The sequence below is a fragment of the Caretta caretta genome, chromosome 3 (genome assembly GCF_965140235.1).
Source record: "Caretta caretta isolate rCarCar2 chromosome 3, rCarCar1.hap1, whole genome shotgun sequence".
Classification (NCBI taxonomy): Eukaryota; Metazoa; Chordata; order Testudines; family Cheloniidae; genus Caretta; species Caretta caretta.
Window position 1 is genome coordinate 186,692,549 of NC_134208.1, and position 13,636 is coordinate 186,706,184.

The 13,636-nt window shown below is 40.8% G+C and overlaps 1 protein-coding gene across 9 annotated transcripts in view; it reads right to left on the reverse strand.

Moving 5' to 3' along the window:
- The window catches only part of CCDC88A (coiled-coil domain containing 88A), a 366,404-nt gene that overhangs the window by 92,391 nt on the left and 260,377 nt on the right, over positions 1–13,636 (reverse strand). For all 9 annotated transcript variants that reach the window (XM_075127191.1, XM_048842828.2, XM_075127192.1 and 6 more), the window contains exons 14-16: positions 5,588–5,725; positions 3,835–4,905; positions 3,160–3,287 (exon numbers count right to left, since the gene is read on the reverse strand). In XM_075127191.1, the coding sequence (XP_074983292.1) occupies positions 3,160–3,287; positions 3,835–4,905; positions 5,588–5,725 (1,337 nt within the window). The remainder of the gene's footprint in view (positions 1–3,159; positions 3,288–3,834; positions 4,906–5,587; positions 5,726–13,636) is intronic.

Genomic DNA, 13,636 nt, shown 5'->3' on the forward strand with positions numbered 1-13,636 from the left:
ACCTCATGAATGAGCAGTTGCTCATGACAAGGGTCCCTGAAGGACAGGGAAGAGTGGTGGGAGAGGGGGACACAAAGAAACTGGAGGGTATAAGCCTGTGCCATGGTGTTGAGGACCCAACGGTCCAAAGTTATGGAAGCCCATGCAGGGAGGAAATGAGACAGGTGGTTGGAAAAGCACAGAGAAGCAGGATCAGGGATACAGGCTAGTAGGTCACCCTCAGGTGCACCCTCAAAATGCCTGCTTGCCACCCTGTTGTTTGATAGCACTCAACTGGGCAGAGGACAGTGGCTGGTGACCTGGCCGGGGTCTGTAACCCCTGCTCTTGTGGGGGAGGTTTAGGTTGGACATTAGGAAAAACTTTTTCACTAAGAGGGTGGTGAAACACTGGAATGAGTTACCTAGGGAGATGGTGGAATCTCCTTCCTTAGATATTTTTAAGGTCAGGCTTGACAAAGCCCTGGCTGGGATGATTTAGTTGGGGATTGGACTAGATGGCCTCCTGAGGTCCCTTCCAACCCTGATATTCTATGATTCTCTTTTTACAGGCAGGTTCCGACCTGGGTTAGCTCCCAGAGTCCTGAGCCTGTTGAGGCTTGAACCGCTTTCTGGATGGGCCCAGGGTGTAGAGGCCCAGGGTCTTCAGCGTTGCATGGGAGTCCTTGAGCCTGGGCAGTTTTGTTTCTGTTTGTTCAGCAAACAGAGCTTGGCCATTGAATGGGAGGTCCTGTATTGACTGTTGGACTTCTGTCGACAGGCCCAAAGACTGCAGCCAGGATGCCCTCCTGATCGAGATGGCCGAGGTCATGGTTCTAGCCGCAGAGTCCACCACATCTGAGGCTGCCTAGAGGGCCGCTCCGGCCACTGCTTTGCCCTCTTCGAGGATTGCGTGGAACTCCTTCTTGAGATCCTCAGGCAGCGAATCCCCGAACTTGGCCATGGACTGCCACATATTAAAATCATAGCAGCCAGGCAGGGCCTGGTGGTTGGCCACCTGCAGCTGGACACCCGAGGACGAATAAGTCTTTCTTCTGAACAAATCGAGCCTCTTCAAGTCTTTATTTTTTGGGGTGGAGCCTGGCTGGCCTTGCCTTTCCTGCTCATTAACCTCGGAGACCACTAGGGAGCTTGGAGCAGGGTGCGTATAAAGGTACTCATGAGCTTTAGGAGGCACATAGTACTTGTGTTCTGCCTTTTTTGAAACAGGAGGCAGCGATGAGGGGGTCTGCCACAGAGACTTGGTGATCTTTGCTACCCCCCCCCCATGTAAAGGCAACACCACCCTGGCTGGGGCTGCCGAGCTAAAGACATCAAATAGGGAGTCTGAGGGTTCCTCCAGGTCCTCAGCATGAAGCCCCAAATTCAAGTTGACCCTTCTTAGCAGCTCTTGATGGGCCTTAGCATCATCCTGCGGAACTGGATGAGGGGGCCCTGTAATCGCCTCATCAGGCGAAGATGAGGAGGAAGCTGGTACCAGAGGATCTGTTGCCTCCGAAGGCTGCTCAGCTGGTTCCTCCATGGTATAGATGCGAGTCCGGTGCATCAGACACAGAGAGGTCTCTTGAGTATTGGAAGTCTGGTGATGCCATAGGCATTGGTACTGATAGTGGTTGGCAGTGCTGGGATGACTACAATGATGGTGTTGTAGATGCAGTCCTGGCAGAACGTGTGCCAAAGACAGTACTGACGTTGATGTCCATACCGAAGGAGCCTTCCCCAAGGAAGGTTCTCTATCTTTGTCTTATCCTGTCATTACCAAAGTTTCTTTGCCTCTGCCAGTGGGTCCTTAGGCATACCCTGTCCATGGGGTCCCCAGATGGGAGGGGGTGGTTGGGATTGAACAAAAAACGAAGTTGAAAGATTTTCTAAAAAAATAAAAGAATAAAGAAATGTAAAGGAAACACTAAGAAGTAGTTTCCTCTTTTTAAACAAGTAACAAGTCTTTAGAAGTTAATGATCTGCTAGCTGACAGCTAAAGCTCCGTCTCTAGCCAGGGGCAGTTGAGAAAGAACTAAGGAGGGTTTGCCTGCGCAATGCTGGTTAGCTTCATGACAGAGCACAGGTGGGGGACAGTGCATGTGCAGGCCAAACAGACACTGCTACCAACTGCTATCAGCAGTGCAGAGACGCAAACATACCTATGGTGGAGCACCCAGAGGGACATTTCGAAGAAGAAGAACATTTATTACAATATTATAATATTTTCAATGACACTCCCATTTTGGGCCTAACTCTATTTAATGTCTTTTTTAAAATAATGCTGTCAGGGTTCCCTCCCCACTCTGAACTCTAGGGTACAGACGTGGGGATCCGCATGAAAGACCCCCTAAGCTTATTTTTACCAGCTTAGGTTAAAAACTTTCCCAAGGCACAAACTTCGCCTTGTTCTTGAACAGTATGCTGCGACCTCCAAGTGCTTTAACAAAGAACCAGGGAAAACAACCACTTGGAGTTCCTATTTCCCCCAAAATGTCCCCCCAAGCCCTTACTCCCCCTTTCCTGGGGAGGCTTGAGAATAAACAAGATGAGCACAAACCCCTTGGATTTTTAAGACCCTAAAAACCCAATCAGATTCTTAAAAAACAGAACTTTATTAGAAGAACAAAAAAAATAAGAGAACAACTCTGTAAGATCAGAATGGAAGATAATCTTAGAGGAGGTCAGATTCAAAATATAGAGAATCCCTCTAGGCAAAACCTTAAGTTACAAAAAGACACAAAAACAGGAATACACAGTTCCACCAGCACAGCGAATTTACAAGCCAAAACAAAGAAAACCTAATGCATTTTCTAGCTAGATTACTTACTAACTTTACAGGAGTTGGAGAGCTTGCATCCTTGATCTGTTCTCAGCAAAGGTGTCACACAGACAGACAACCCCCCCCCCCTCCAGATTTGAAAGTATCTTGTCCCCTCATTGGTCATTTTGGGTCAGGTGCAGCAGGGTTACCTTAGCTTCTTAACCCTTTACAGGTGAAAGGATTTTGCCTCTGGCCAGGAGGGATTTTATAGCATTGTATACAGAAAGGTGGTTACCCTTCCCTTTATATTTATGACAAATGCTATATGGAGAAAACCGTAGGAAGGAAAACCATTTTATTATTGTAAATGAAAAACAAACGTTTGCCAAACTATCCCAAACTGGTCTAGGCACTCTCACCTGTCATCTGTGCTCTGTTCATCATGCAAGAGGCGCTCTTTATTTAAACCTATCTTTTCAAGTTCATGGGTAAGTTTTTCAAGCTCATTATTCATTTGCTGGGTCTTCAGTTTTTCATTCACCAAATCCTTATCCAAAATAAACAAAAAAATCAATCTAAAATGTTAAATTAATAATGCAGACTTAGTTTCTGGAAACTGTCCATGCACTAAATTTCTGTGATTACATGTAGCTTGTGCAACCTGTTAATATAACTTCTTCCTTCCTCCCAACTATTAACTTCTGGTAAAATCAGAAACTGTATCCTAAATACAAGTCTGATTTCATCTTAGATGTTTACTTCCCTTTTTTTTTTTATTTGCATGACTTCCTGTCTAAACTTGATTTGAACATGAGGATAAAAAAATACCAAACTAGTTTAGCAGTATCAGAGTGAAATAATAATTATTAAATGATAATTATTAACGTTTAAATACAATATTTAATATGTAAATACTATTAATTTAAGCACACCAACAAGGTAGGAACATGATTTTTTCAGAAATTACTAGTAGACATATTTTCTGTATGTTACAACTGTTAAAAAAGCTATTATGATCTTATAGACACACAGCACTTAGCTGTATTAGATTTATGATGGACAGATAATAGAAGAATGGAAATTAGTCAAATTACCTCTCGTAACGTGACAAGTGTTTTCTTATCAATGGTAGCTCTTTTCACAAGTTCTTTATTTTCTTTTTCTAGCTCTTTTAGACGTACACAAGACTCTTTAAATATACCTATTTCTTTACATAGAGATTTGTTTTCCTTTTCCAGATTACTAATTTTTATATTGTTCTCTTCTAAAGTACTGTCTTTAATTTCTGCCTGTTGTCGGAGTCTCTTATTCTCTTTTTCTAGTTGTTTCTTATCCTTTTCCAGCTGAGAAGTCTCTTGTTCCAACAGCTTATTTTCCTTCTCTAATTGCTCTAGGCGTTTACTAGAGATTTTTAATTCTTCCAGATTCTTTTGCAGAGTTTGGTTTTCAGACTCTAAATCTTGTAGTTCACTTTCCAATTGTTGAATCTTTTTGTTACTATTTTCTAATGCTTTCTGTAGCCTTTGGTTTTCTGTATCTAAACCTTGGTAGCTGACTTCTAAACGTTCTGTTTTCTTACAAGAAGCTTTCATAAACTCCAACCCTTTTTTAAGTTGCTCCTTTTCACTTTCCAATTCCTTATTTTCTAACTGTAATTGAGCCATCTTGATGCTTGTACACTTCAAAGATTCAACTGTTCTTCTTAGTTCTAAATTTTCTTCATCAAGTTGTGAATTCTCTTTCTCCAATGATTCTAACTGAAAAGTAAGGTTTTTTAAGCTATCTAAAGTTTTTTTCAACTTTCTATTTTCCACTTCCAGATCTGAGTTTTCTTGCTCTAAGGCTTCTATCTTCTCACAAGTAATTTTTAAATTGGTAATCTTTTTCTGTAATAACTCATTCTCCTTTTCAAGATGATGCAACTCATTCTCAAGCTCTTCTGCTCTTTCTCCTTTCTCTTTATAATGTTCCAGTTCTTTCCTCAATTGTTTTTTCTCAAATTCAATCTTATTTAGCTTACTGCTGGTCTCTTTGATAGATTCATGGAGGATTTTATTTTCTTTTTCAATATCTTTCACTCTTGCTTCAGCACTGATTTGGGACCGTTGCCTTAGAGCAGCTACTGTTTGATTTAAATGTTCATTCTCCTGTTCCAATATTTTAATCTAATTATTTGAAAAAAAATTATAAATTTAGGTCCATACCATGCCAAAAATAATTTATTTCTATACATAAACAGCAGTCTACTGAGGTAAAACAGATGGAGATGGATTATATTATACATCACTTCCTCTTTAATATATGGTAAAACAAAAGTTCTGCTGTGGTTTATTCTACTATATTATAACATGTAACATGTTCTACTATATTATATACCATGTAACATAACACACATTGTGTGTGTGTAGAGGTGATGGCTATGCAATAAACTGTAAATACAGACAAATTTTCAAGTACATCAGTTTGTCTATTTTAAGATTATATAAACAGTCAAAACCAACATACATTATTAGCTTCACTCTCTTTCTGGTTGCCATTTAACCCAATAATGGATTCTTTTCCCAAAACAACATCTTGAGAAATAAAATATAGTAGAAATAGGCATATCAGCAAAAATCTAAACATCCAGTCAAACTATGGCAAAAGACTTTTTGAAAGATTCTGAATGCAGTCTAAGAAAAAAATACCTCATCATTTTATTTGAAAATATAGAAAGTTCATCTTTGAGGTTTGCAGAGTCTATAATTGCAGTTCCACTGATTTTTGTGACTGTTTACGCCAAGGCTATTTTAACCTTTCATTAAAAAAGTTACTAGTCCTCTTTCTTTCAAAGATTATGTTACTTACCTGTCTCTCTGAATTTTCTCGAAGTGTCTCAATGGTCTTTTCAAGTTGTGCTTTTTCTTTCATCAGATCTTTGCTCATATTTTGACTATTCTGAAGACTTTGTTTCTCTTGGCTAATTTCATTCTCAAGTCCTTCCAACTGTGGGGAAAACATATTAAAATTCATCCAGAGATGACTATGAACATAAATGACTATTCTTATCGAGGTGAAGTGAAAAGATTATAATTATTATTTTTGTTTTCCATATGTGTTATACGGCCCGATCTAACACCTGTTAAAGTCAATGGAAAGATTCTCATTGACTTCAATGGAGCTGGATCAAGTCCATAAGTTTGTATTTAAGATCTGGCAAATATTACAATCTCTATCCCACCTAAAATAAGCTTTAATCTAAAAATTAAAAAAATCTAGCCCACTTTGTTGTAAAGATAGCCTTCAATATGGAAAATATTGTTTGGTTTGAAAGTTTCCTGAAAATCATGAACTATTCATGAAGATTTTTTGAAACATCTCAGTCGCTCCACAGCTGCACACTTGACCTGTATTTTCAACTGCTATGTGACCAAGATCCTACCTTCCATGATTATTCCTGGCATCTGGAATCTTCACAACACTAGTTCACCTGAAGCACAGAGAGTTCCTTTATCCTATTTTGCAATTATTTTATTTATTAACAGATCTATTCTTTTATAACAGAAATTGGACAAATTGGAGAGAGTCAAGAGGAGAGCAACAAAAATAATAAAAGGTTTAGAAAATCTGACCTATGAGGAAAGGTTAAGGAAAGTAGACATGTTTAGTCTTGAGAAAAGAAGACTGAAGGGTGACCTGATAACAGTCTTCAAATATCTTATGGCTAAAGAGTACTGTGATCAAATGTTCTCCATGCCCCCTGGAGGTAGGGCAAGAAGTAATGGGCTTAATCTGCAGTAAGGGAGATTCAGGTTAGTTAGGAAAAACTTTCTACCTGTAAGATAGTTAAGCTCTGGAATATGCTTCCAAGGGAAGTTGTGCAATCCCCATCATTGGAGGTTTTTAAGAACAGGTTAGACAAACACCTGTCAGAGATAATCTAGGTTTACTTCATTCTGCCTCAGCACAGGAGTCTGGACTTGATGACTTCTCAAGATCCCTTCCATCCCTACAGCGCTATGATTCTATGAAATCTTACAAAACTTGTTTTACAACTTAAATAGAGATAAACTCAGTATACACAAAATAAACAATTATAAATTGGCTTAATGAAGTCCCTAAAGCTGTATTGAGGTGGCCTGCTGCTAATAGTTGCTTTCTTCAGCTTTACGGTATTGATCACAAATTGTGGTTGATGCTTTTCTCCTTTTCGTCGTCTTCTTCTGTCTTGTCTGTTTGTAGTGTCAGTTAAAGTATTTGTGTACATCTACACCACATACTTCTTCTAGCAGCATGTAGTGTACGTACATGTTTAGCCCCTTTGATGGGAGGTCTACCCCACACAAGGCTTGAAAGGATTGCACCTGGAGGAGGAGCCAGGGAGCAGGGGTTGATTAAATGAAGCTCAGCTGGGTAAGAACAAGAAGGACCTGTGTAAAGCCCAGGATCTGGTCGCAGAAGGGGGGCTGCAGGGAAGTAATCTGCAATCACTCCCTGGAAGAAGGGAGGTGTGTTGGAGCTATAGAGAGCAGTCTACACTTACACCCTGGGGGGAAGGAGTTTGAGCTGGTACACCCAAAAGGGTGGGGTGAACTAGAAGCTGTAAGAAGGAATCCAGGGAAGGAGCAACAAGGGCAGAGAGAAAGCATACCACAGTTATCAGGTACAGGGTCCCTGGACTGGAACCTGGAGCATTGGATGGGTCCGGGTTCCCATACTGGCCACTGGGGAAGTGGCACCATCTGGACAATGCTGGAGAAGACTGCCTGAGACTGTGTGTGTCATAAATATAAAGGGAAGGGTAAACCCCTTTAAAATCCCTCCTGGCCAGAGGAAATATCCTCTCACCTGTAAAGGGTTAAGAAGCTAAAGGTAACCTCGTTGGCACCTGACCAAAATGACCAATGAGGAGACAAGATACTTTCAAAAGCTGGGAGGAGGGAGAGAAACAAAGGGTCTCTGTCTGTCTGTATGCTGCTTTTGCCAGGGATAGAACAGGAATGGAGTCTTAGAACTTTTAGTAAGTAATCTAGCTAGGTATGTGTTAGATTATTATTTCTTTAAATGGCTGAGAAAAGAGTTGTGCTGAATAGAATGACTATTCCTGTCTGTGTGTCTTTTTTGTAACTTAAGGTTTTCCCTAGAGAGATTCTCTTTGTTTTGAATCTAATTACCCTGTAAGGTATCTACCATCCTGATTTTACAGAGGGTGATTCCTTTACTTCTATTAAAAGTCTTCTTGTAAGAAAACTGAATGCTTTTTCATTGTTCTAAGATCCAAGGGTTTGGGTCTGTGGTCACCCATGCAAATTGGTGAGGATTTTTACCAAACCTTCCCCAGGAAGTGGGGTGAAAGGATTGGGAGGATTTTTGGGGGAAAGACGTGTCTAAACTACATTTCCCAGTAAACCCAGTTAAAGTTTGGTGGTGGCAGTGGAAATTCCAAGGGCAAAGGGTAAAATTAATTTGTACCTTGGGGAAGTTTTAACCTAAGCTGGTAAAAGTAAGCTTAGGAGGTTTTCATGCAGGCCCCCACATCTGTACCCTAGAGTTCAGGGTGGGGAAGGAACCTTGACAGTGTGGAAGGACTTTGGGTAAGCCCTAGAAGGGGAAACCACGTAGTGACCCAGCTGGAGGGCTGAGTCATGAAGAGGAGGCTGCAGTTTCTGCTGTTTCTGCAGTTTCAGTAAGAGGGGCTGCAGGGCAAGATAGGACAGGTGAAGACACAACCAGAGGAGGGTGCAACAGCTGGCAGAGCTATTCCCCAGGACGGTCAGGATGAGGCACCACTGGAATTGAGTAGAACACAATTATAAATAGCAGGTTAGCCAGCGAGGCATGGCTTAGGCGAGTAAAGACACCCCTGAAGGGTGAGGATATGTACATGAGTATGTACCCGAAATGGCTAACTGATGTCTCCCCATCCACACTGCTATTTTTAGCAGTGTAATGTCCCACTACCAGAACCTTTACCCAGCAGTGGGGAACGGCTCTGGAAGGGGAAGGCAACGGGGAAAGGCTCAGGCAGCTCCCCCTGCTGGAGCCCTTCCCCACCGCAGGAACAGACTGGCATCAGGGAAAGGCTTTGGCAGCTTCCTGGTGCTGAAGTCCTTCTCCTCCACAGGGAAAAACTTCAGCAGCAGGGAAAGGCTCTGTCGGGGGGAAGGAGTCTTGCTCTGGCAAGGGGAAGGCAGGAGGTTTTTCTCATTGCAGTGAAAGACTCCAGCAGTGGGGAGCACCTGAAGTGTTTCCCCACTGCCAAGTCTTTCACTGACAAATACAGCTAAACACTACAGTGGGGACGAAGCTTGATTTTCACAGTGGTGTGCAGCTACATATTCACTACATGCCGGTGACGCTGTGTGTAGTGTAGACATAGCTTCTGCGTCCCTTTATCCTGATCACCTTAACTACATTATCTGCATTGTGATGGTCTGGAGAGGCCACTTATTAAATTATTTTAGCAAACTGAAGGAAAGATGAGGAGATCTCCTTATCCTCTTATTCTGTTAGAGTTTACCCTGTCTCTGGATAATGGTAAACCGTCTCCATCTGGACTTTTATCTCAAGGAATCATAAGTATACATTTTTTGTCTATAAAATAGGCCACATTTTACTAGATGATGGATATTTCAAAAATTTTCCTTAGGAAAGATTCCCTTTGCTGCTACAAGGCATTCACTGCTTCCCTGCCCACGCTTTCATTTCTACAAATTATACATTATACTCTATATATTTTTAAAGAATTAAGGATTAACTTTTCCTGAAAAGGGTACTTTATATATGGAGTTATTTTGCCAAATGGTGCTGCTGCCTCCCACCTTGGTTATGAGAATGCATAATTATTTAAATGTGGAAACAAATGAACATATTTCCTAGTCCCCCACTCCTTTTGTTTGCAAGCACCTGCATCCACAGGGCATAGGCTTTATCACAGGCAAAGTGAGAAATTTTTGGGCGAACACTTGTTAAAACTGACAGCACACCATTTCACCAATATTTCTAATAATGGCTTCAGACCACCATTATTCTCACATCAAGTGGTGAACCAGCCACCACATATGGGGAACTCACTCAGTTTTTCTAGAGTCCATCCTTCCACTACAGACCAAAGATTACAATATCTGGCATCTTATCCCTCAGATCTGCCACAAGGATAGATACTATAGGAAGTAATAAAATAATTATGTGAGAAATATAATTCAGACAGGACACTTCTCTCATTCACATACCACTAAGGGCCAAACATACCAATCACATCCACATTCACCATTCATATGAAGGCTGAAAACTCCCCTATACCTATCCTATTCTCTCTCCTCATGGGCTGGTGACATCCAACCTTCAAATGAAGTTCTAAGATTCATCTTTACCTCAATCTATGGACTCTGACCACAAATCCCATAGTATTCTTGGGCTAAGTGAAGTCTTTACTTCTGCCCTTCCTAGAGGGAAGACAGCATGTACAGTAGCTGAGAGGGATGAGGTGTGGAACATGCTTTCAGAAGTCTTAAAAGAGCTACACTCCAATGTATCCAAACAGAACCCAAAACACCAAAAAAGAAAATCAACCTTCTGCTGGTGGCATCTGACTTAGATGATGAAAGTGAATATGCATTGATCTGCACTGTTCTGGATCATTATCGAACAGAACCCGTCATCAGCATGGACGCATGTCTTCTGGAATGGTGGTCAAATGAGGAGACATGAATCTTTAGTGCATCTGGCACATAAATATCTTGCAACACTGGCTACAACAATGCCATGTGAACGCCTGTTCTCACTTTCAGGTGACATTGTAAATAAGAAGTGGGCAGCATTATCTCCTGCAAATGTAAACAAATATTTTTGTCTTACTGATTGCCTGATCAGGAAGTAGGACTAAGTGGACTTGTAGGCTCTAAAGTTTGACATTGTTTTGTTTCTGAGTGCAGGGTTTTTTTGTACGTAATTCTACATTTGGAAGTTCAACTTTCATGATAAAAAGATTGCACTAAAGTACTTGTATTAGGTGAATTGAAAAATACTGTTTCTTTTGTTTATCATTTTTACAGTGCATATATTTGTAATCAAAAATAAATATAAAGTGAGCACTGTACACTTTGTATTCTGTGTTGTAACTGAAATCAATATATTTGAAAATATAGAACACATCGAAAAATATTTAAATGGTATTCTATTTTTTAAAAGTGCGATTAATCATGATGAATGTTTTTAATCGCTTGAGAGTCCTAGCTATTAACATAATTTTATATGGCAATATAAAAGCTTAACTCTATTTTGACATTTGTTGTCTGGTAATGTATTACTGATGAGAGCAAGAGTTTATGACACCTGCTCATTTGAAGATTACATCTGACCACAATTTTTGTAACAAGTAACGAGATGAATATGCTAAATTAACTGTCTTGTGTTTAGTTGCAGAAGTGTTGCAAATTGAAAAGGTAAATCTCTTGAAAATCTGCTATAAGGGAAAAATCTGGAAAGGCGAATTCCCCAAACTTACTCAAGTCTCAACTACTAAAATTATTTCAACTGTCCCTGGGATCCAGATAACTGTCTCACTGATACCAATGTTCTATTCAATCTGTTCAAAATTCCAATCTGATAATTTTATATTATGAGGCTGGGGTGCTTATTACATCATAAGAGAAGTTTGTTGTGGAAAAATTATAAAAAGGCCCAAAAATAGAGGTATCCCTCAAAATGCAACACAGGGAAAATTAATACAATTTTTTTTTTGGTAATGATCTGCAAACATAATGTTGGACTTTGAGTAAAAGCCCTTTGAAAATCCATGTTTAAAGAAGATAAAGAAAATACTGACATTTTGAGGGTGTGGCACTTTTTAGAATAATATACACAACATAGTGGATTACGATACCGAAACATAAACATGAGGAACTGCTAAATGGTACGATTAAGATCCTTGTTAGTTGTACTATAATAATTTACAGTTATGGATAATGAATGAGTTTAGATGAGACAACACTTACGCCAAGGCCTTGCTGGCATAAGTGTGGTTTTCCCAGTTTTTTCTCCACTTGTAGAGATTTGCTTAAAATTATGTTATTGCTCACAGGACAAAAGTAATATGTTGTGCTGGTAGATGTTAGGTAAAACATAAACAAATTTGAAAGGATAAAAAGCCCACTCTACTGGGAAAACCCAGAAGCAGGGTGAGACAGAAACAGAATAACTAACAGCAAATGTGAAAATTGTAGCTTGGACATGCATATTGTACAGGTTATCTAAAACAAATACTACATGTACTTAATGCTGATTGAAGAAAGGTTCATAAATATGTAATGAGGAAATAAATAAATAAAAATTAAAAAAGACACTAGATACTATTTTCTTTTACTAGTTGAGAAACTGAAAGAACGGGACTGATGGACCAGGCTGGAGATAAGAGGCGGCAATGACCATCACGAAGTACCAGAGAAGTTTCCAGTGCCCCAGAATGCAGTAACTTGAGCCTGCTGTAGTATTTTGAGATCACAGATGAGCACCCTCCAATGGCTGCAGAGCGAATGCAACCAAGTTCAACAGGATGCTGGAGGGAAAAGCAATTGATGGTAAATGAAGAGTGAGGGAAGGGGAGAGTTTGAAAAGCCCACTCCCCAGCTACCAGAGGGTGTGTGTGAGGGAATTAAAAGAGAGAGTCCCAAGTCTCAAACTACTTACCACTTGAAGTAAGGAAGGAATGAAGGAAGCTGCAAGAGCACCCTGTGAAGGAGCAGGCCATAAGGGCTAAAAAGCAGACGCAAGAGACACAAGAGGGGGAACCACCATAGGTGCACCAGACAGAAACTGTTCAAGGAAACCAGCCAATGGAGAAGAGGGTAAAGAAATCTGAACTTGTAGAGCCATTACCCCTCTTAGGGCCTGAAGCCTGCAGAACTTGTGCAGGGTCCACAGGGAGGGGGAGGTTTAATCATAGAATCATAGAATATCAGGGTTGGAAGGGACCCCTGAAGGTCATCTAGTCCAACCCCCTGCTCAAAGCAGGACCAATTCCCAGTTAAATCATCCCAGCCAGGGCTTTGTCAAGCCTGACCTTAAAAACCCCTAAGGAAGGAGATTCTACCACCTCCCTAGGTAACGCGTTCCAGTGTTTCACCACCCTCTTAGTGAAAAAGTTTTTCCTAATATCCGATCTAAACCTCCCCCCCTGCAACTTGAGACCATTACTCCTCGTTCTGTCATCTGCGACCATTGAGAACAGTCTAGAGCCATCCTCTTTGGAACCCCCTTTCAGGTAGTTGAAAGCAGCTATCAAATCCCCCCTCATTCTTCTCTTCTGCAGGCTAAACAATCCCAGCTCCCTCAGCCTCTCCTCATAACTCATGTGTTCCAGACCCCTAAACATTTTTGTTGCCCTTCGCTGGACTCTCTCCAATTTATCCACATCCTTCTTGTAGTGTGGGGCCCAAAACTGGACACAGTACTCCAGATGAGGCCTCACCAATGTTGAATAGAGGGGAACGATCACGTCCCTCGATCTGCTCGCTATGCCCCTACTTATACATCCCAAAATGCCATTGGCCTTCTTGGCAACAAGGGCACACTGCTGACTCATATCCAGCTTCTCGTCCACTGTCACCCCTAGGTCCTTTTCCGCAGAACCACTTGATACCGGCTGCCAACTAGACATGGAGCCATTGATCACTACCCGTTGAGCCCGACAATCTAGCCAGCTTTCTACCCACCTTATACTGGAGTACAATCTCTTTATCATGAAAGTTGAACTTACAAATGTAGAATTATGAACAAAAAATAATTGCATTAAAAAGTAAAACAATGTAAAACTTTAGAGCCTACAAGTCCACTCAGTCTTACCTCTTGTTCAGCCAATCGCTAAGACGAACAAGTTTGTTTACTTTTATGGGAGATAATGTTGCCTGCTTCTTATTT